The 25,225-nt window shown below is 36.2% G+C and overlaps 2 protein-coding genes across 8 annotated transcripts in view; one reads left to right on the top strand and one right to left on the bottom strand.

Moving 5' to 3' along the window:
- Nucleotides 1–25,225, top strand: part of LOC124360069 (dystrophin, isoforms A/C/F/G/H-like) — a 1,186,422-nt gene that overhangs the window by 285,208 nt on the left and 875,989 nt on the right. The window lies entirely within an intron of this gene.
- LOC124360071 (facilitated trehalose transporter Tret1-like) lies at nt 1,812–19,671 on the bottom strand. Its single transcript, XM_046813344.1, is given in 3 exon segments — nt 1,812–3,097; nt 3,099–3,460; nt 19,528–19,671. Coding segments are annotated over 3 exon segments (1,443 nt in total). The 5' UTR covers nt 19,601–19,671; the 3' UTR covers nt 1,812–2,089.

The raw sequence follows: 25,225 nt of genomic DNA, 5'->3' as shown, positions 1-25,225 counted from the left end.
CAAGAGAGAGATTTCAATACATTAAAAGATTCAAACATACGGTTTGAAAATTGTGCACCTGATGAGATAATGACACTACCAATTCACCTATTTATAGTTATCTGATGTCAAAACAATTTAAAGGTTCGTTTTGAGCTCCTTCAGGAATACATGACTCCAGATTCCAGGAGTCAAGCCTAAGAGAGCATCAGATACCAGACGCTGCAATAAAAGAAAGGTGAACTGGAGCTAAATTCAACATTCAGATCAAATCAACCCTCCTACCATAGCTACTTTATGTAGAGGAAACAATTGTTTTCTCTGCCGCAATGAAAGATTTTAACGCTGATGCTAAATAATGAAAATTACTATTTATATTTGGTAGGAAATGGAGACCTATACATTTGGAAAAGCCTTCATTTATCATACCCTACCGTTCTAAGTTCAATTTTTGAGTTGCTTTTTTGTGACCATCTTTTCAAAATTATACGGCACATTTAATATTTAAAATATAAAACTTTTGAATAGTTAGACTTCCGTTAGAGTAACTAAATTTAATTTTCGATTGTTTCTAAACATATGAAGAAATGAATAACAAATAGTTGATTATGTCAAAAACTAAATTTAGGTTTTTTGTTAATACAAACTGTAGTAGTACATTCAGCTATTAAATTTTAAGCTAATCATTTCTATTAATCTTAATTATAAGAATTTTAAATCTTGCGTGATACAGTTTGTTAGTACTACTAATATTTCTATTTTTTATCAGTAAGTAAAATTTTATGTATTGGCAGGTTGACGAAAAAGCTTTGATTGATTTATGTTACGAAATAAAAATATCTGCCGCACAACAGTGAATAACAAATCAGACATCAGTTACTATTTTATCAAACAATTGTTTTACATTAAACACGTGTATATTATTTTTAGTTTACTCGAATGTTGTTTCCAAGAGTTTGAATGTGGCATATTACATCTGCAGTTATTGATAGTTTTACGTATACATGGACTGGTTTGAAATGGGAAAAATAAACCCATTGCAGAAAGGCTACTGGATAACCCCTTCTAAAATATAAAACAACAATTCGTTAAGCAACGTTAGGCTGATTTATCGGCAATATTCTGGAGGGCAAGTTTGCCGACCAAGTCAGAATGCCGGTCGGTGTCAGAGAATTAATTGATTACAGTAGGGCGAGTATTAATTAGACAGCAGTCGCAGTGCATATAGCGCAGCGCTGTCTGGGGGTTGATTAATGTAGACCTCGCCTGGAGATAGTGCCATCCCCAGTAGTCTGACGTCTTTGTCTACCTTAATAGCTTCTTTTGACAAGTGACGCGTTCTCGGTTTATTGAATCTGGTTTCTTCTACATGAATATGGCCATTTCCACCACTTAAAAACATATGAATCGTTCATTTATTAAACACCTCTGGTCTCTATTTTGGTAATTAGCCTTTATCACAACAATAGATGCTATATTTAGTATGTCCATACCCTGTTTTTCTTTAAAGTCTCTTGCCTTTATCATCTTGCGTCATCGCGTTGTAAATAAACACTTGTTTAGTAAGTATCCTGGAAGTGTACTTCTTGTAACATGAGTTTATTCAAATAAATTATTCAGAAACTGGAAGGAGCAAAAAATTTAAATTGCTGCTGTCATTCTTGTAAAAAAACGAAATTTTTACTTTTTTAATTTTTTCAAACTCCTGTCAATGTAATTGTCAGATTATTTGCGCTCTAAGTAACGTAAAAACTATTCTTGACAGATATTTTATTTATTACTTTGCCGTATTTTATACAGTGAAGGGGTTGTAAATGTGGACAAGAAACTTGTGTAGGCAAATATTTTGGAATGTAATTTTACACGTAATAAATAATAACTTAACAAAACGATTTCAATAAATAAATAAATATTATTTAAATAATATTAACCTTACTCTATAAATAATATTATAAATACTCTACTAAATAAACAACAAATATGGTAAGTACAACAAGTACGGTAGGTAACTTTGTAAAGAGGCGAACACTTTTCGTGCGAGTATTTCACCGGACAACAACTAAGAACATCACAATCCTGTCAGCTTAAACAAGCGTGACTCATCACAGAGTTACATAGGTTTGACGTCGATAATGGAATTACTCCTTCTCAGGAAACGTTGGATTTCGCCGAAAGACCTCCCTTTCGTCTCGAAGATGAAGAAGTACGTGAAGATGGTGCACAAGAGGCCGTTGATGGAGAAGAAGACGAAGTTGGCGTACACGCCAATGTTGGTCTCGACGGTGGTGTAGAGCTTGTTGACAAGGAAAGAGCTGAGAGCGAACATGATGGAGGCGATGGCTGCGGCGAAGCTCTTGACGTTAGTGGGGAAAAGTTCGGCCATCAGTGTGTGAGGGATGACGCCGATCCCCATGGAGTGAGTGACGCCGAAACAGAGGAGGCAAAAGTAGGGCACCCAGATGTAGGAGCTCACGTCCACATCGGTCTCACGGTCCAGGTAGTAGAAGATGGCGGAGATGCCTGTGACCACGCCGCAGCCGGCGCCCGAGAACAGTAGCAGAGGTCGACGACCCAGACGATCCACGAGGGGCGTGGCTATGAAGTTTGACACGGTCAGGATGCAGCCGAAGACGATGATGATCTCGGCAGGCCCTATGATGCCCTCGTGGGGAGGAAGAGTTGTGGAAGAATATGCGAGCAAAGGACTTATACCGCAGAGCCTCTGGAAAGCGGATATAACCATCACTATCAGAGTCGCTCTCCTGTTTCCAGGAGTCGACAGGAGGTCATAGAACCGTCCTTTATGAGCCATCTCTTCCTCGACGCTGGCTTTCATTTCTTTGAGTTCTTTTTCCGTAGCACTGATGACGCTTGCTTCGGTGTTCTTGGACTGTTTCGCTTTCCGCAGCCATTCCAGAGCGGACTTGGCGTCTTCATCACGTTTCCGCATCAAGAGGTAGTACGGTGAGTCCGGCATGAAGATGAAAGAACAGAAGAACACCACGGGTATGATTCCGGAGAGGACCGAGAGAAGTTTGAAGGACACGTAGGGCCCGATCGCGAACTCGAACATCGTGCCGGCCCACAGGAGACCCGCGAACATCGTGCTGAGGGCTCCCTCGAATCTGCACACTCGCTATCTCTCCGAGGTACATGGGAGCCACTGTGAACGTGATCCCTTTGCCAAAACCTGCCAGGAATCTGGCCAGATACAGGAGTTCCGGGCTCGCCGCTATACCCGCCAAAACCCACGTAGCGAAGAACAAGATCCCGGCGAAGACCAGCACCAACTTCCTGCCCACCAGGTCCATCATGAAGCCCGAGGGAATAGGGCTCACCACGTTGCCAGCATCCATAGCCGCCACTATCCAGGATATTTGGCTGGAGTCCACAACGATGTCAGTCTGGTTGTACTCCAATTTGCGGATGGAGGGGGAGGGCCATCCCAGCCAGCAGCCAGTGATCATCACTGTCAGGGACGCTGCAACAACCACACAGGCATTAGCGAAAATTGTGTAGAGTAATGTAGGAGTGGTAGAAAGTAATTTACCAAATATTGAGACCCCTTTGGAAGTACATTATTCTCAAAATGAATGAAATATAGAGGTTCAACAAATGTAAACAAGTATTCACTAATTAATACCACTTCAGATACTTTTTCATCGATTATCAGTCCACTCCACAAACAATGGCAACTTCTCCCGCTTAATCTGTCTCTATCTCTCTCACTCAAACAAGAGCGTAGCCAAGGTGATCAACATAACGGTAGCCTATTGGCATCATATAGGTCTTCAAAGAATACAAACAGCACAACCGTGAAAGATATTTCATATTACATTAGAGAATGGTATTATTTTGCCCGTCAACACGATAATTGTTTAATAATATTACAGTTGCTACTTTTCCTTCCATATATCTTGACTTGTTAGGATACATTCAATACCAAGGTGATCAACATGCCGGCCCAGATTTGTCAGCAAGTACTTGTGACTATAAACGTACGAATTTAATTCGTACCTTCATTGTGCAGCCATCTAGAATAATTGTGTATCGCTTGCCTAAGAAGAAATGATTAGCTGAGGGTTAGCAAAGCCTATCATTCAGTAAGTTGGCATAATGTATATTCTGTTTGTCTGACTGTCCTCACAATACCTCAAAAATTTGACATGTCCTCACATGGCTTAGCGTTATCGAAGCTTAACTTTTATCTGGCTATCTCGAAAACCGATTGAACGATAGAATGTAAATATCGCTTGTTTGGATATTACTCAGAAGGTTGACAAAATTCCTCTTCTACCTGCCTGTCTTCCGCAGAATATCTGAAACGAATTGATTTGAAAGTGTAATCAAAACTTGAGCGAATCCTGCTACGCGACACGTGGTTGACATACTCCTACCATTTACACAAAACCCGGCATTTTTTGGTCGTGTAGAGTTTGGTAAAAACACTCATTCCGGGATGTGGCTTGATCATCGTGGGAATAGTGTAGAAACTAGTCACCTTAAACTTAGTCAAGAAAGGATTACTTTTACCAGTACAGACTAAGAGTTTTATTTAGATTACTAAGAGAGGTGATTGTGTTTGTGTAGGTGATTTTACTAAAGCTGTAGGATCGGATGTCCCATTTAGTAATTCTATGTGCAGAATATGAGTAAAATATAATTTTTATATCAGTATATCTCCTGTACCTACGTCCCATTTAAATCGTTTGTGCCATCTATTCATTTAGATGGATGAGATTAGGTAGGAAAATCAAAGAACTGCTATTGTTTTACTGGACTGTGTTGATGGCCAGGTTTGGCTTACTGTGACAGTTTCTTTTGGCACAGAAGTGTCGCAAAAAAGTAGCGGACACTTGTTTGTTTATAAGCTCAGACCCAGACGGCCTACTGTGACAGTTTGTCTCGGCAAGGAAGTGTCTTGTTTGTTTGTAAGCTCAGACCCGGGCCCAGATGAAGAACTGCGACAGTTTCTCTTGGCACGGAAGTGTGCAGAAAGTAGCTGAGCCTTGTTTGTTTGCAAGCTCAGACCCAGACCCAGACAACAAGGTCGGTCCACTTTCACCCGGTCTGACGGGGCGGCTTTTTGTTACTATAGCCGCTGGTACACACACCTGTTTCAATAGCAAATATGTTACACGATTCAAGATTGTGATCTTCTTTTAGTCCAAGGCTGAGTATCTAACCTAGTTCTGTACACTGTACTTCAAGTTGGAATTATTAGTTATTAAAATATATCAACTGGCATCTAAGAAAGATCTATTTTCATGCCCTTGGCTGAAATGTTCAATATAACAGCAATTATTTAGCATAACGTTCGCGATAGTCGTGCCTATTAAATAGTTAACGCACTCAATAGATTTCGAAATTACTAGGGTAAGTAGGTCAAAAAGAAAATACGGTTTATTGTGAGGGAAATTCATTTCAGGGAAATTACTCAATTATTTGATCTAGGAAATTATTGTACACTAATTTTGAATCAATGAGTAAAATTATCATTACAGCGAAGGAATTATAGAGCATTCTTGAAAAATTCCTGACTTTGCGAGGGTGGATATGTTTCTGGAAGATGGTAAGCGTGCTACGGTAATCAAATAAATTGCTCAAGTTATTTCGCAACTTTGTGTCCACACGCGCTTTTCGAACTAAAGGTAAGAACTTTATATTTTAGATTTCGGAGGAACGATAAAGTGGTCTTGGAAGATCTCAGTGGTGGGCATGATTATAACAAAAGGTTGGTTTGTAAACATCTCTTAAGTACTTTATCATCTTGTAGACTTTCCGAAACAATGAGATACTCTAGATATGGAATTGTTGAGAGGTCTTACGAGATAGGTATCCACCTTTACAATGGTGAAAATACTGATAATAAATAGTTTGAGTTGGAGCTACACCGTACTTCACTTATGTTTGGATGTTACAACTCTGCAAGATACTTTGTACTTTACCTAACGGTAGTTCAGTCACCAGTGGGGACCCATGGACCAGTGGGGTCCCATGGAGGACGTGCTATGCCTATTGGCCACCCACTGGACCTTGCTTGCATCGCCGCAAGGCCACCCCGCTGGGTCAGTGCAACCAGTTCCCGATTTAATTTGGACTCATTGAATTGTCCGTTTGATTTTTTATGACTAATTTTGGTTCTTTAGAATTCAAATTATTGTAAGTTTATAGCTCAATTTAATTGATAGTTTTTCATTATATCTATAATAGCATGTCTTTTTAGAAGTATATTGTGTCAAAAAAGTTGAGCGGAGTTTGTATTGAGAAAACTTACATTGATATGGATATTTTGAAATCCAGTTTCAAGTAGAGTTTCAGTATGGGAATTGTGTTACCTATTCGAATTTGCATACAGACACCCAAGTTCTTTAAAGAACTCGAAATTTAAGAAACATTACGTGGAGGATCGTACTTTGTCTCTTGTGATGTAAAATAGTGTTCTGTTAATCATAAATTGTTCATATTCTTCGGTAGATGCAATATGTGTCACACATTGTAAATTATAATTACCCTATGTATTTGTTGTAAATCATGTTTATGAGACAAATAAAGTGTATTATTATTAAGGTAAACATTTTCTGAACTCTCTGTCTTTCTAAAATGAAATGAAATAAAAAATGCCTTTATTAAAGAGACAGAGTTAGGACTCCTCTCTACCATTCAACCTCATACCATATACAGCAAATTTATAATAATTGAATACAGAAACATGTAACCTGTCAACATACTTACACTATATAATAAAATGTAAACATAATTGTGTAAAATAACTCACAGAAATTCAACAAGCCTCGTAAAATTAAGGAAGGTTCTCTGTAATGTGGTTTTGGAAGCAGTAGTTGTCGTTTGGACAATTATTGTAGTAAAGAATTGTGGTAAAACATAGCTGAAAACAACATGATCATATTGACTAACTAATTTTTATGGACACTTTTTGGCAAAGAACCCTCAATAAATAATATTGTGTATAATCAAAGTTGTGTTGGATATTCAGACTGCAGGTCGGGTGCTAAACTTAGCAATCGTTGATGGTGTGTGTAGGGCTGTAGGATCTACCGAGAGGATTGACGGAATGTGCGGTGTGGAAGGGTGAGGAGGCCGAGCAGCGGTGTTGGCAGTGGGACTGCGCACGAGGTACGTGGGCCAACCACAAGGCCCGCTCTTGGCCGACCGTTGCAAGCCATCTGTTTGTTATGTTTGCCTACACCGGACGCCAACAGCACTTACATAACTTCCACGTCATTCTGCATCATGTACCGGATTGTTTTCGGTAACCGATCCGCATTCCGGTGGCCTAACTGCGTAATTGTCGGGCTTTTTGTAGGGCGGCACGCCCCTCCAGTGCGCGCGCCGCGCCTTGGCACATCCAGGGACTCCGGGTAAAAAGTTGAGGCCGCGGGTGAACATTCGGGACAGGGTCGTGCCGGAGATGTGTCCAGGAACTTAATTAAGAATAAGTGTATTGTGCTGAAGCAAGTACATGTTGTAGGCAAACATGTACAGAAGTTCACATATAATTTCAAACAAAGTGTACAGTTCCATTTAAAATACTTTTCAAGAAAAACTTTTAAAGTCAGAGAAATAAAGTCTGTACGATTGAAAATCGAATAAACACTAAAAACTTAATAGTTACCAAGACTTAATGCAGCGTTTTGAATGCAAGTTTAGTCTAAAATACTACTAGTTTTACAACGGTACGATATAGTGTCAAAATGATGGCAATGTATATATGATTGAATGTCAGCAGTTGACCTTTCTGAACAATTTAAAGCACATTATCGTCGTTCTCTTCGGTGAATACAAGCAGGGAATAACATGACAAGTTAGGAACAAGATAGGAGAGAGAATCTTGTACACTTACGCATTCGACGTGTTCGATTTACTTTTTGATGTATTATACTGATAATAAATCCTAAATACGATGGAATTACCGGTATATAATTAATAAGTAATATTTAAAGCATAGGCACTATAACTAAACAAACTTTACAAGTCTATTTTTGGGTGTTGGAAACATGAAAGAAGTTAAATATAAACTATAATAAAATTTCAAATGTTAATGCAATGGTCATCTATGGGTACATATAATGAATAGGTGGTTGTTACCATTTGTGGATAATGTTTATTTTATAGGTCTCCTTATCATTCTCCGTCATAGTATACAATATTCATATGAAAATGAAGTTGAGTTCTCATGAAATATGAGCAAGTTTAAGAACTAAAATTCTGCTGATACATTTAACCGAACAAACATTTATTGTGGCACGTTTTACACATACAGTATATGAAATCCTATATTTCGAGAAAACTTATTACTTGTTGACAGTATGTTTCAAAACAAGTTAAGGTCAAGTAAACAGGACTGCACTGCACTACAGTGTTAACTTTAATTCAGGTCTTCAATGTCTGCACTTCTGTTTTGTCCTTGCAAGTTGGTATTATTTAGAAAGTCGATTCAGTTATTATTTGACGGCTGATTGGAAATAGATTTCTTCTAATTGCTGAGCGTTAGCGAACTGTATCACTTCTGTTTGTCTGTCTGCCCGCACAATATCTAAAAAACTAATTGAGGTATAGTCTTGAAAATTTGTATGAGATGTGACTTTGCTGATCGCTAATGATTTCCATTCGTATATCTCAAGAATGGCATGAGCTATGACGAAATATTGTATGAAAATTCGTTTTTACGTAGGAAAGATCAAGTTTATGATGGTGCAAGTCCGTTTATGAGATTAAGTAAATCTTAATACTCAGGGGAATATATATCAATGTCTAATTGAAATATAGGTTTGAAAATTTGGATTAAACTTCATTTTTCATAAAAAATAGCGATGTCTCTTCAGTGGATGCTCCTTATCTGGCCAGGATGCCATCAAGGGTATGCCCTTAGTCTAGAACTTAGCGAAGCCTGTTACGCGACATATGGTTTCGCGTACTTCTACCTTGTTTATTTTGCAGTAGACTCATGGATTATAATGATTGATAATAACAATAAAGGTGTTAACTTATAATGAAATGTGTAGAATCCGAATGCAGATCTTTATACATCGTTCTGGTTAGTACGAACGTATCGTGGTTGATGTTTCTCTGGAACAGTAACACAGGAGGCGTTATATTACATGCGGTGTTAAAAGTATAAACTGTAACATATTAATATTGAGCGCACTGATATAACCGTAATAATATCAAAAAAATGTTTTCTGAAATGCGTTTTGACAATAAGGAGAGCTCATTTGATATCCGTGGCTGTTCTTTGTTGCTTAAACCATAGCAATGGAACCGTCTCTGTATTTCCACGTAGAGTAAGTAACATATAAATGATGTATTCAATACATATATAAATACTACTAAATCGGACTATTTATTTTTCGGACGAGGCCTTTCAAAACCAAATGTTTCATCATCAGGCGACTCCACAAAATTTTTTGGAGTTGCCTGATGATGAAACCTTTGCTTTTGAAAAGGCCTCGTCCAAAAAATAAACAATTTCGAAAAGTATTGTATTATTTACATTTAGTAGTATTTATAAGTCTTTTCCAATTGCTCTAAGAGTCTTCAATGTATTCAATACGTTTATGTTTATAGTTTTAACCACGTATCTTGAGTTTATACATGTATTATGTTTTTTTAAACTTTAAAGCTGGATATTTTCTGTCCGTGTACTCAAACCGCAATAATAATAATAACAAAACTCACACATCACTGCTAAATCGATATTATTGATCCCGTATCGTTCATATCCTGTTAGCAACTGTGTAAGTACGAGTTGATAGACCGTTGTAGCCTCTTTGGACTTAGCGCCGTAAAGAACAATTGTGATTTTTCTAAACCGTATTACCACCAATTAGTGTCGACATTACAGTTTACTTTCTACTTAACACACACGATAGTATAATCTTTACAAGTGTGGAGCCTTAGCAGAAGTGTGTTAATGGCGGGTTTATGGCGGTTATAGTTCTGCAGTGCAGCCCACGACAACCCCACACTGTTCCCGACAGTTCCGGGACGGTTTCTTACACGCAAAATCGTGCAAAAACTCGGCCTCCAAGCCGGGGAAGGGGCTTCGCAAAGGTTTAGCAGCAATATTGTGAGCCGTTCCCCGCAGTAATTGTCGCTCCACATTTTTCTAAACCGTCAGAAACCTTCGAAAGTAGCCTTTTACACGTCCTTCGTCCTGAATTATGTCGTCGAAGCGTAGTTTTAGTGATAGTAAAGTAGGTCGTCGGTATAACTTGCTACGCTACGCGAACATTTAGTACAGTAATAATACAGTATTGTCAAAATTGCGAGGTAAAATAATGACTTGGCTAGAAAAAATGATAATGGGAATAATCAATATTGCTTTTGGCTGTTCGTAAATTAATTTCCCTTACAGTACTACGTGCCGAGTAACAGGTTTCGGTGAGGTTGTATGCAAATCATAGCTCATTTCGTTAGGCTACGTTTGTTAACTATGTACTATGTTAAATTGTCTAATGCTTGTACTGAGTTTGTACTCGTATTAATTTTATTATGTGATTGTCCTATTGCCACCATGGTTACCCTTAAGATTAATGTACAAATATTCGCTAATGCTCAGCCAAATCATATGAATTGACGTGGGCCATTATTAAATTCGGTTTAGCTTCAATAGAAATGAGATTCATGCAAAATTGAAGTCTATTATTGGTAAGTCGTTCTCGAGTTGTCGTGACAGACAGGCAAAAATGAATTTTTCCTGCTTCGCTGACGCTCAGCTAACAAGTGTTGAAGTTGTAAACAATCTGATATACGATATAAATTGTAAATACAGTAATCGCTACTGAAAACAAAATAACCCTTACAACCGCCTCTCCGTTAAAATTATGGTCAATGTTATCAGATATACAAGTTTCGAAATGTATACAAGTGTATGGAATTTAATGTTACACGCTCATACATAATCAATACCTAAAGAAAACATTACTTTAAACGTTGTTTTTCTATATAACGACAACTTATCGTATAGTGACTACAGTAGGGGCCACTAAAGAGTGCAGTTTGCAGCGACAAATATAATTGACAGGCCCACGCGACGTTGCCACACATCACGCAACTGCCGCCAGGTACAGTTGGAGGAATTTAGCTGTGCTCATAAGGCCCTAATACTTCCCTTTCAACAAATACACGCTATCTGTGTGGCGGGTTGCGATTACGTGCTAGCCGCTGAGATGAAGGCGCAACAATCTCTTTAACGACTTTAAGCTCAGGATTTAGATTTGCAGATTAGTATTGACAAATACGTTATTTTCAAAAACACGTTAAACAACACTATAGCAACGTGCACATAAAATTCGAATAAAATATCATAGTTCCAAAATTTTTTGTACGGTGCGCTGCGATTGCAGCGAGGAACAAATTTGGTAACGTCGCTCAATCCTCGTTGGCTGTTCCAAGGTCAGGCGCAAATATTCTCCTCCCTCAACTACACTCTCTGGTGCTCCCTACTGTAGCCACTTGGCAGTAAATAAGTTTACTGGATTCACCAGCAAACTAGCTTTTAGGTCGGGATTGGGAATGAATCTGCTATGCCGACGACACTGTCTTATAGTTGAGAACACACTATTATCACAAGTTTTTCACGTTATCTCAATGACAACCTTGGGAATACCTTAGATTATTGGACGTTTGAAGTAATATAGACATTACTTAATACAATGATAACTAAACAATATTTAAGCTTTAATTATTGGTTCCGTTTTTTCCAATTACTAGAAATGTTACTGAGCCAAAAGTAAAATTAAAATATTTAATAATAAATAATTAGTCCCCATTTAAAATGGTGATATACACAGTTGACATTTTTGATCTGTTACGTCGATTTTATAACTTCTTTTAAAAGCTTTTAACATAATAAAATGGAAGTAATGCATAATTTATTTCCCAATTTTTATTATTTCAGTACAAAATATTGGTTAGAAGTCGAGAATTTAATTTTTTAAAAACGTATATAATTTTTATTTTTGTAGGAAGACGACAGAGAAAACATGTTCATTGTTATTTTAAAAACGTGTTAGTAGTATTATAAGAACTGAAGCCCAAACAGTCTCATTTTCCAAGTTTATTCTGTCCCGGGGTGGGAGGTAGAGCTAATGTTAGCGAGTGGAGTACATCAGTTTAATTAGAAAACATGGTTACCTAATTATGAAAGATATGCCAACCTATTTAAAAAATATTTTCTAAATTTTGCCTTTTTTATCATCTCACTTTTTTAATTTGAAAATAAATATGTACGTTTTTCGCGACTTATTTTCTACTACTCTTTTTTTTCCAATTTTTGAATTTTCTAGAAAAAATGCATTGCTTTCTAAAATACTTTTCTACGAATACCCGTCACAGTAATTAGGACGCGAGCACCACACATTACACTACATGCCGCGTAAGTTTCGCATAAATAATAAAAGTAACAATTTTTTTTAAACAAATTAAAATAAATATTTTATAAAATAACCGCTCTAACTAGCACAATAAGTTTCCACGTAAAGTTCTGACATTATATTTTAATGAGAGAGGATTTTCGAAAATCATTGTTTTTAAAAGAATTTTTAATATTCAGTTTTGCAAAAAAAGCAGTTACATATAGAAAACTTTCTTGAATAATTCTGAGGCTTACATTTTAGCAGTCATTATTGACAATCCTTAAAACAGTAATGATTTAATTTGAGTTTTTCATGTTTAGTTTTCTACATCGTAGATTAGCATTGATGACAGAGATAGTTTGTGCAATTAACACTTTGTAAAATGTTCTTGATGCATTTGTCGTCAAATTTCTATAATTATTAATTAATCAATATTTACGTTATTGCCTAATTTGTTGCAGGACAATTACTGTGATTGTCCCACGGGTATTTCGTAATCTGTTCAAACACAAACACATGTTCGAAAGCTCATGTATTGTCCTCTATGGGAAACATTCTGATTATTGTTTACGTTTTGTCTCCCATGTTGTTTTAATGTAATATGTAATTACCATTGCCCACACCCTCTAAAATTCTAACTCTCTGATCGTTTCCTTGCATTTAGGCAGATTGCCAAGTGTGAAAAAATAGAACAAATACTGTAAAAATAAGTCTTACCGTTATACTGGCTATTTACAGTATGTTACATTAAAAAGTACCAATTGTAATACTAGTATACGAATTTTAAACCTTTTAAAATGTGCTTTATATAACAATTTGAAATATTAAATTTACTAGTCCTAAAGTAAAATCTTAATCTTTTTTATCTCGGACCATACCTCCTGTGGAAATTCTGTTTGTGGCATTCTGTTGTGTTTATGTACAGCTATATTACGAAATTTTTATGAGAATAGTTTTAACTGCTTAAAGCAAATGTGATTTTTAAGTAAATTATGGTGTGTCATGTTTAAAAAAGAATGTTAACACTGTAGCAGTTTGGCGATTAAAAAAGAACATATTGCTAATAAGTATTCATAATAAAGATTACTCCGTATACCACATTGCATATTGTATTCATTGCAATGTAACGGCTACTGAAATAAGATTAATATTTAATCTTTAAAAATCCGTCATTTGGTATAGGATAAATGTTTTAGTGTTTACTGTATCAGAAACATAGAGTACTTAGAGTATATTTAAAAAAATATGGGTATTGAATTTTGGTTATTAAATATAATATTTCCAGGTGTGTTGCACATCCTATATGTATTGTTGTCAGGCAGGATGTTTATCCTTACGGTTCGAAATATACTACGAGGTATATACGCACCGTAGGACGGTGATAAAGCTACACCATTGTAAGCACGAAAAACTGATATCTCTTTATCATTTTAAAATTTGAGTTTTACACGTGCATTAATGTAGTTAACTATATTATTAGCTTAGAAGCGCCACTCTGTGTTTAATTTATTTCTAAAGCAACTCCTATCGTAATAAGAGTGTAATATTATGCCACTAGTTCTCCAACTGCAGGTTCCGATTTCAATTAATAAACTAGGTAGTAAACAAGTGATAGTTTGATGCTCAAGGTGATTAACTGGTTTAACGAGCGGATTAGCGGCCAATTACATCATCTGTGATGTGGACTTTGGCAATTAGAGGTTTAATCTGAGCTTGTGGTTCACAAGGATTGCATGTGGGCAGGCACACTCGCTCTGCCAGGAGTTAACGCAAATTTGATCTCTTCGTTTTGAAATTCTCAAAGTTAACGTTTCAAAGGCCCGTTGTAAATTCCTTGAATGATGTGCAAGACAACGAATAAAATTGAAAAATATCAGTTTGATTGCTTGTTGTCGAGATATGATAACGGTAATCCCAGTCAGATTGTATTGTTCAATGATTGAGAAGTTGTTTACAATAATTCCCTCCCCCTCCACCCCACACTTAGTTATCTGAGTTTGTTCAATTGGTTACTCAGTAAACGCAGATTTGACCTCTTCGTGTCAAATTCTCAAAGATAACGTTGCAATTGCTTGTTGTGAATTCCTTGAATGAAGTGCAGACCTGAATGATGCCTGTTTGATTGCTTGTTGTCGAGATATGATAACGGTAATCCCAGTCAGATTGTCTTTGTTCAATGACTGATAAGTTTTTTACAACAATTTCCTTCCATTCAGTATCGAAGTATAATCAATTTTTTTGGATACAAGTTTTTTATCACAGAACTAATGTAATCTTGCGTCCTGATTATTACAAAGAAAATAATGATGTCGATACTGTTGCTTACGGTAATCAGCATTTAATTGATTTGAAGCACATTTACTGATACTAGTTATTCATCCTTGTATGGGCTGCTTATTGTTTAAAATGTCAAATATATATTTTAAGACGCGCAGTTGGTTACTTAAATAGTCGATTAATACATGTCTTGCTAACTTATAAACTGTATATTTTGTGCATTAATATGTGCTAATTATTGAAAAATAAAAGCAAATATCGTAAAGTACTATGATTTAATCTGTAATATTTTGTAAGCTCTTGGTTTTGCAAATTATTCTTTACAAGTCTCCTGTTTATAATTTCTGGAACCTTTTTCCAAAAATATCTCACAATTGTTTTACGTTCGCCCCTAAAAAAACTTTTTTTGTAAAATCTAGTTTTTAATAAATCCATATATTGGCAGTTACTATTTACTTCCTTCAGTTATTATTCAAGTACTGTTTCTGTTATTGAGGTCGTCTTGAAATCGTGTCTTTGTTTCCCGTCTGCCTGTTTGTGCGAGCGATAACTCATGATAGAAAGGTCCTAGAGACTTGACACTTGTTACCTAGCTTCTTCTTGGTCTAAGGAATAACGCTATTGATTTCAGAAGCAAAAGGGCAAAAGTGAAGGTAAGAAAAAAAATTCGTTGTTTACAATGGTCGTATGCGTAACCACGATGTCAACGAGAAAACCACAGAGGAAAGTTATGTTTAACAATCTGAGTATATGATATGTTATGACACGTCATAGTAACACATGTAGTGAAGTGACATTCTTGAATTGGTTTCATATGACTTTATTTGCGTTCTCTTGAGTCCTTAGATACTCTGTAATGTTGATCGGTTTATTTAACATCCAATAGTTCTACTTTAATAGGCTGCATTAATTGACGGCGCCGCAGACTTTAGTTTCGAGTGCTATACAATGTCGGCATAAACTGCAGCACAAATTTATGATAATTATTGCCGGTGACAGTTTCGTGCCCCGCGCCTTGAACCTGCTGCAGCCCCCGGGGCCGCCTTGGCCCGGGCCTGGGGAAAGTGCTCCTATGTTAAATCACAGTCCCAACTTAATGTCTCGTTATATTTCTCTGTCGCACCGGCCGTGGAGCACCTGATCCATAGGAAATGTCAGGGCCTTATGGGCCGTTATTTTATATTCAACCGGTGTAGCCTTTCCGGTACAGCTGGAGATAATTGCTGAACATTCATCGCTCCGTTAATTACGCTCTGCTTCTCCAGCGGCGACGGCAAAGATCACGGCAAAACTGAAATTTCCTGACTGAATCTTAATCTTTGGATGTCAAACTTTGGAGTTGACAACTGTTGGGAGTTGTTGTGATCGTTGATGATGGAGTTTTCTGTCTGTTGTGTGTTGTTTATCTATGTAAATTGGGTTTCCCTTCACCCCCTAGCGCTAAGTGTCGGAGAGAACCGGTCCTGGAGTGGGAAGCGTAGTGAGTGATTGAACAGTTTCAAATCTGTCTTGATTGATGGCTGTTGATTATTACTTGTTTGTTTTTGAATTGAGAATATGACATGGATTATAGACACTTGTTTAGAAACTGAACGACATTAAGTTTTAATAATTTGTCAGTAGTCTAATAAGTAACAGGATTTCGTCATTTGCCATAGTTTATTTTACAAAATCGAATTTCAGTGTGGCCCTAATAAAGTCTTATGAGCTTCTTTGTTGTTAGTGTGTTGCTAACGGATCATATGCAAAGATAACAGGATATCGGACGGTGTGCTCTACCAGGATATGTTACAAAAATAGAACACTACGTTTCGAAGATGGGGTCCATCCTCTTCTTCAGGTATAAAAAAATCCAGTTGAGTTTATACAAAATCAATATTCCATACGCCTGATTGACGTTATGCCTTATGGTTTTTGACACCTGGAGAAGAGCATTGATCGCAATACTCAAAACACTGTTATATTTTTGGAAATTATAATGATCAAAATGAAAAACATTGTCAAAAATCATGTGACCTTTTCATACAATTCAACACGTTAATCACGAACTTTAAATAATTGAGCTAGTAAGTGTCCAATCAGGCCAGATCAAGAGGACGTTCTCAGATAAGACAGAGCGCCACAGTCTTAAATATACTTATATTAGTTTTTTTTTTAAGTTACATTTTGAGTTATTATTGTATTTTTAATTTTAAAATAAAACCAAAATGCTAAATTAGTTACGTCGATGTATACAAATTTAAATGTGTGGCAGCTACGGCTTATTCTGTCCGGTTGTAACATGCTTTCTTTTTTAGATTTAATTTGTATATTGTATTATACAATTGTATTTGTAAACTTTTAACTTTGTCAATGTTATTCATGTGCTAATATGGACCTCTAAGTCTATCAATGATGTATATTTATATTTCATCTTAACCTGGGTAAATTAGTAGTACCCATAGTATTTTAACAATTCTTACTGAGGGATGAACATGAAAAATAATGAGAACCCATTTAATATTTTTTTACATATGGCTTACAGAGTTGATTTAAGGTTAATTGCTGAAGACCATATACATTATGTTTTATAGAACAGAGCCGTAAGTTATTTTTACTTAAATAAAGCCAGACTAGTTTGCTAGTGTGCAAATTCGGTACATTAAGTAGTGTGGTACACGCAATTTTAGACAAGACAATTGTTAGCGGCCGAAATATACCGAATCTTCTATAAGAAATACATGAATACAGGAATGTTAGTAAATTGGTATAGAGTCAGACATATTTTTCAGAACTACACAGTGTTTGGCATGCGTGTTGACGAAATCAATGAAATTGTGAAAAATCCTTTTTTATCAACAAAAAAGAGGGAAGCCAGAAATAGGATGAAGCAAAAAATTTTCTGATGACAATAAATTTAATTCGTTACTAACCATTCTTACGTTCATGAGTTGAAGGTTGATAATATTCCTTCATTACGTGCAATTTCGGATATAATTTATTTCTGATAAACAGCTCTCAAAATGTACCTTAAAATATCCTCAAAAGAAAAATATAAAAAAAACGACATGTATTTGAATAGAAAAATATCTTAATTGACGATTTTGGACAAAAACAACTTTTTCGTTGTCAAATTAAACTTTAGTTTATTCATCGACTGTTACTTGATTTGTTTCCTTTTTACACATTTCACAGTATGTATGTTTTAAGACTTAACATGTGAAATTGTTCTTGAAATGGAATGTTTCTGTTGTGATGACAAATTCGTCACACAATATAAATCTCCAAATAGATTGAAGTGATTTAGTCAACAAAGTTCATATTGGAAATCCATTAAACGTTGAAAGTGTAAACCTATTTGCCTCCTTACTACGTATATTTTCTATGTAGATAATATGTGTGTTCTTATAGAGATATTTTATCCCCGAAAGTACATGGTTGATTTTTGAACAGTTGCCAACTAAAAAAAGCTTACTAAACACATAAGAATTTCAAAAATATAGGAATACGTCAAAATTTTGGGAAACAATATTTAAAAGCATAGTTTCGCAGGGTGTCAAATTAAACACATTTTAGAAACTCCGTAAACAAAGCCAATAAAATATATTAAAAAAAATATTTTAAAATGTGTTTGTGTGCTCTATTGCTGTAGAGTTTCCGATGCCAAATATTTAAAAGGTTACAATTTAAGGATTGTAAAATGTTTTGAAACTCAAATGCTCAAGACTGAGAAACAAGTTGTTACAATGAGTACGGGAGAGTCCACAATAGGGTGTTTAGCTACGCCTAGCTGAACCATCTATTGCTCCACAAACAATACTCAGCCCCAACAGAAGTTCGTCGCTAGAGTTGTAATAGTTGGCAACATGTACAGTACAAGCAAGTGTTCACCGATTGTTATATATGTTCTGTAAGCGAGTCCAAAGGCATACAGTGCCGGAATTGGTTCATAAGATGGGCGGGAGTGCCTTCCAGGCACTTTTTGTGTACACAAAAGATATTTTTCTTTTCCAATATTTATGTTCTATGAGGTGGAAAGGTTTATTGCATGGTTTTGAATGATCAAATAACAAATTCAAATGAGAAAATGGAATTTCTATGCAAAGCCGATTGCTGGTTAGTATACTATAATTGATTGTATGGTATATTAACATGACGAGATAAAAGTACAATATGTTTTCATTTTATTTCACTATTTTCAAATCGTTAATAATTTTGAATTAGCGTTAAATTTAACGGGTTTTTGATTTTGTAACTGAAATTTAGGCCAAATTTGAAGTTTGTTTTTAGTGAAGTGATCGTTGTTTTCATAGTATAAAGAAAGAAAAGGGCTGAATTAATGGTCTACACACTCTTGTTTTGTCATGTGTTTTATATTCGAATATATTTCACTTAGTGCTGTTCAAATGTGAAAAATGTTTAGTGGAATGTTTTTATTTAGTTTAATAAATAGTGTCAGTTACTTAAAATACATGTTTTACAATAGTTTTTTGTATGTTGTTAACTCTTGTGGATATCGTATATATGTATCAAGAAAAAAATCAGTAACACTACGTTTCGAGATTTGGAATCTGATGTCTTCCTCAGGTGAATAACTAACCTAACACACAACTACAATCTAGTTTAAAATGAACAAATGATACCAGACCGTTGAGACACGCAGAAGTCAGGAATCACAACAACCACGTGTTAGCTTGTTATTCACCTGAGGAAGAGATCAGATTGCTGATGTCGAAACGTAGTGTTACTGTTTTTGTCATTAAACAATGGTAAGTGTCCAGAAAATCTCCTCCATTATCAAAAATAAAGGGATAATATTTTATTTAAATTTGTATAAGGTCATTCATTATGTATGGTACAGTTCAAATCTGTTTACACTCTGTGTACACGATTGCTTGTATGTGTGTGTTACCTGAGGTCGCCGCGGCGAACTGCCGCAACACGCCCGAGGCCTTACTGGTGCCGGTACCTCCTGTCTGGCGCATGGTTACTCACAGACTGCCGGGGCTCCGCCGCTCGACCTCCACAGCCGTCCTCTCCACTCTGTCCACTCTAATCCATTAACCTGTCTGTCATCCGGCGATCAATCAAACAGCGTTCCATCACCAGTAACGCGCGCTCTCGGGGTCAGTCGGCAATTTATCTCGTTCCTCCCGTGTGCGTGTGTGTGTAACAGGTATTAAAAAAAAAACTATTTCTTGGATCTAGTAAAATGCATTACGTCCTCTCAAAGTATAACGCCCTGACCAAAGTTCGTGCGAAAAGTCTGACAAAACATATTTACAGTTTAACATTTTCCTTCGCCTGTTTCGCGTTGTTTTAAATCAATTCGGCTCGTTTTACGGTATTGGACTCTTTTCTTCCACAGTCGTTCATCATAATATTTAGATCACCAGACATTTTGCAATAAACATTCCCTTTTCTTGTATGTCTTTTTGTACGTTCTTCCCTCTTCTTTCAGATACTCTACTACTTCTTCTTTACGGGCAAACCCATTTAGATTGTACATATTCTGTAATTTAATAATTAATAGTCAGTCCAAAGGATCACTAGTTAAGTTTCATGGGACAAAAAGGATTCGATCAATGTAAATGGGTCTGTACAACATGACCGAATGGTAGTTGTACGTTCTACTGTGTGTTTGGTTTTGTTTTAAATCAATACGGTTCGTATTACGGTCTTGGATTGTTCTCTTCCACAGTCGTTCATCATAATATTTAGATCACCAGACATTTTGCAATAAACATTCCCTTTTCTTGTATGTCTTTTTGTACGTTCTTCCCTCTTCTTTCAGATACTCTACTACTTCTTCTTTACGGGCAAACCCATTTAGATTGTACATATTCTGTAATTTAATAATTAATAGTCAGTCCTAAGGATCACTACTTAAGTTTCATGGGACAAAAAGGATTCGATCAATGTAAATGGGTCTGTACAACATGACCGAATGGTAGTTGTACGTTCTACTGTGTGTTTGGTTTTGTTTTAAATCAATACGGTTCGTATTACGGTCTTGGATTGTTCTCTTCCACAGACGTTCATCATAATTTAGATCACCAGACATTCTCCAATGAAAATTCCCTTGTCTTGTATTTCTTTTTGTGCATTCTTCTCTCTTCCTGTTTCTTCTTTCAGATGCTCTACTACTGCTTCTGTACGGATTTAACCAAATACACTTGGATTGTAGAAATATAATTCTGTAATTTAGTTTCACGTGGCAAATAGGATTCGATCAAATTAAATGAGTCTGTACAACATGACCGAATTGTAGTTGTACGTTCTACGAGCGCGATCTTTACGGATATACACTCGGTAGCTGGCCGTGTGGCGGGGGGGGGGGGGAGGTGTATAGTCGTTGTGTATACTGGTAGTGTATAAAGAGGGGAACAGCTGACACAATATTTAATGCGGTGTAGCAGCCGCTTTAGTGTTTCTAGCTGCAAACTGTTTGCTTCAACTTTTACTTTCTTGTATTTAGGCCATCCCGTTATTTCGCGTTGGGACAGTGGAAATTATTATAGTCTTCCAAAAAATTATAGTTTATGTCATCCGGATCTAGTCGGTGTAGTAACGATAATAGTGCATTTTTCTATCTTAAAAATGTACTTGTGTGTCTGTTCTATGAAACGATATTAAACAGTATTTGTTAGTAAGTTTCCTATTAAAAAAAATATCGCCGCAAAACCAAAATTTTTGAGTATCACACAAAGCTGATCTGGTCTTTAACCTGTCCTGAAACTTCTAAATAATGTATAAAATGGGAAATAAACTATATCACTGTTGAAGGTATTAAACTTAGGTAATGTGAATAAATTCAGTGTGGCCCTAATGAAGGTTCCCCATTCCCCATCCCGATCCACCATAGAGCAATGATACGCGAGTTGTAAAAACGTTGTAAAATTCTTTACGAGCTCTATCCTAAATATTTGGTGGCACTGTAGTCGGTTTGCCTTGGGAACTTGTTTGGTTCATTAAACAATTAATAGGTTTTTTAATTACCCTTTAGGTATACAGGTTTCAGTTGGAATTAACTGATACGTTAGAGTGTCGAAGGACCGACAGAACTTCATCTTACTAACCAATCCAAAAAGTTAGTTATACATGAGTTAGTTATATGTACTTTGTGGTTTGATAAAATCCTATAAAATTATATAGGATTGTACTTGTTTTGTTTACTAACTTGTTTATTACCCATGAACGTAAAAAAGTGTACTTGGTACTTTGTTTCCATTTAAATTATTGACTCCAAATTCAGTAACTTTTTTACTTGAACTAAAATTAATCTATGTTTCGATTCTCTATGATATTTTGTATGATTATTTTATGTTTCGATTTTTGTATGAAGTATTATCACACGGATGGATAGAAAAAAAGCATGATTTTAAGAAGATACCGTTCCCTACATAAGTTACTTGAAACTGAGCAATATAATACTATATACAAGTATAGCATTGATTTTAGCCTATATTACTCTATATTATAACATGTTTTAGGATGAATATTAAGCTTGGAATTTAAATTGTTTAATGAAACAAGGAAGGAGTACGCATCACCAAAAAACCTTTTACGGTTGCGTGCAAAATTTCTAATCTATAATTGGTTCTATTACATTACATGTGTTACTATGTTATAAATTAAAATGTCATATGATTGTAATCAGTTTTTTATAAATTAATCTATTTTTCGATTTTTTCCTTGCCATTATTGTTTCCCATAAGACCAATATAAAAACGTTCGCTAACGTTCAGCCAAAGTAATGGATTGGCATGTACATCATCGACTTCAAATGTTGCTTTTATAGAAATGAAGCTTTATGCAATACTTCCAGTCTTCAGGTCAACTCATTCTTGAGACGATAGGTCGTGCGGACAGACAGACAGACAGACAGAAGTGAAAATGTTCCAGCCCCTCGAGTGAAAGACTTCATTAACGATCAGCTAACAATTTAGCTCTTAAATATGTTAATGATGTTATCTGTAATTCAAGTAAAATCCATCAAATATTTACTATTTCCCAGTAATAATTGCAAGTTGTATTCAGCTGTGTACTAAACTATACATTACCAGGGATTAAACTTGTTTTGATAGGCGATAATATTTGTTGCGTTTTATTTCAAACAACATTCTACTGTGTTTACTTCTTTTTAATAGTCTTCTTTATAGAACTTTTATTATTACAGCAATAACTAACTGGTAATTACATAGAACAATATAGGTGAGTATAGCTGTATGTAATGTAATATTGCAATTTAATGCATAGATTTTCATTTCAGATACACATTTCCAGTGTGAATGTTGGCGACAAAATTCTCTACCCGGACTGTCCCGCTGCAAGCGACATTATTATCACTGTAAACGCGTAACGAACGCGATGTAATAATTTCCGCTTCGCGCCCTCCCCAAGTCTCGGCCAGTTCCGACTCCCCGCGCCCGGGAGGGGAGGAGTGGGAAGTAGGTGACGGTCGCTGTGCTGCTTAGTTCTTATGCACGGCAGTCCACTGTCCGGCGGCAGGTGTACGCTGTCAGTGCTGTCATAGCCGCAATTATTGTCGGTACGCCAAGGCCGGTGCCGCAGGTAGCGCCGCGACAAATTCTGCCCTTGTTACACGTCACAGTCGCCACTACGTCGTACACGCTAGCGATCGCTGCTCACTCCACAAGTCATAGTAGCTGAGTCGATTTTCATTGTTTAAACATCTTGTTTTTCTTCCAACGATAGAGGTATTTCCCCTAAGAGATCGATCGTCAACCGTTAGAGCGTTAGTTTTGGTGTGGTCGAATAGGGATGGTATCAAAAGGATTAAAAATAGGAAATAGTATTTTTTCATATTACGATTTTCTTAGCTTGGCACACTTAAAAATAATCGTCACACACGTAAATAAATGTTAAATCAGCGTCAGCACTCGATATACAGACCGATTATTTGAAACGATAACAGGTTTTCGGACATTTTCCAACGTTAAATATCATATAATATATAAAACACAACTTTTCGAGGATTGGAATCTATCCTCTTCGTCAGGTAGGGGAGGGATTAATACATACAAAAATAAAGAACATAAAGAAGGAAAGAAGGGAAAGAAAAGGGTTCAAACATCCATAAAAGCTGTTTGGAGTCTAGTCCAGGCGTTGTCACTGCACAGCACAAATCAAAAGTACGAGGATCACAATTAGACATCACACTAACACAGACTACAATGGGATACTAGCCGATTATTTGGCTGAAATTTGTAACTTTTCTATTTAGTCTCGTAGTCTGATGCTACTATTATTATTATAACTATTATTTATGTGACTGGCGATTGGTTTTAAGTATCAAGCTAAGAAAAGTGTGATCTGGGAAAAAAGTATCGTTAAATATTTTAAATCCCTTAACCATACTATCGCGGTTGTCATAATTTTTTTTCTAAAGGGAAATTACTGTTAAGATTTCACAAAAAATAACTAGGCTCTGTGCTTTTGCAATACAAATTATTGCCTCTCAGTTCTTGTACTATGACTGAATATACCATACGTACTGTAAATAGGACAGCATAGCAATAGTACACGGTTGTAATGATGGAGTTGAATATAGAAACAGAGTGAGGGACACTGGAATAATTATTTTCTGGTGTTGTATTGGTAATCACTAACAAATCTGTCCATACAAATCTTGTAAGTCGTAACAACATTCCCGTTTTGAGGACTCTCAGAATTATCGGCGTATTCTGGCGAAACTATGAACAACTTCGTTACACATGATGAGACGTCGCGGTGTCGAAAATCATACGTTTTCGATGTTTCTTAGTTGTCATCATGTTTGAGTTGTTTGCTTTATTCCCGAGTTAAGCGTGTACGGGCTGGCATGTCGCTGGAATGGCTATTACATTTTTGTTAATAACTTTTTATGTGTTGGGTACAAATTCTGATACTGCTGTTAAAATTAGTACTAAATAAGTACTAAACCGTAGCATAATTAATTGATTTTACGAAATTCTAAGGTAGCCGGTAGGGCATGTCGCTGGAGTGGCTATTACGTTTTTTTAAATCTCTTTTTATGTGTTGGGTACAAATTCTGATACTGCTGTTAAAATTAGCACAAAATGAGTAGGCCTACTAAATCGTGGCATAATTGATTTCACGAAATATTAAGATGGCCGGTAGGGCATGTCTATGGAATGGCTATTACGTTTTTTTAAATCTCTTTTTATGTGTTGGGTACAAATTCTGATACTGCTGTTAAAATTAGCACAAAATGAGTAGGCCTACTAAATCGTGGCATAATTGTCTATACGAATCCCAACATGGCTGGGCTAGTGACATGGGATTCTTCCTCTCCCTCTCGGTTTCCATAAAACAAATTTCCAAGTAAAAATTGTTTTACCAATGGTAGGCCTATGTACTAAATTTGAAAATATTCCGAAAGAACCAGAATGGTGAAATATTTGACGAATCGTAGGTCTTATGTGCCTTTCCCAACCGATAAGTAAAATGCGTAGTCCTGAATTTTGCCATTCCTCCAATTTAAGGACAACCGAAAATATTGTTTCTCATTTTGCTCAATCGCCGACACTAGTCAGATAGTGGCTAGTGAATGATGCCATTCAGCTTTTGGTTTCTCAATAAAAAAA

The sequence above is a fragment of the Homalodisca vitripennis genome, chromosome 4 (genome assembly GCF_021130785.1).
Source record: "Homalodisca vitripennis isolate AUS2020 chromosome 4, UT_GWSS_2.1, whole genome shotgun sequence".
Lineage (NCBI taxonomy): Eukaryota > Metazoa > Arthropoda > Insecta > Hemiptera > Cicadellidae > Homalodisca > Homalodisca vitripennis.
Note: the sequence above shows the minus strand (reverse complement) of the source record. Positions and strands in the feature narration are given on the sequence as shown.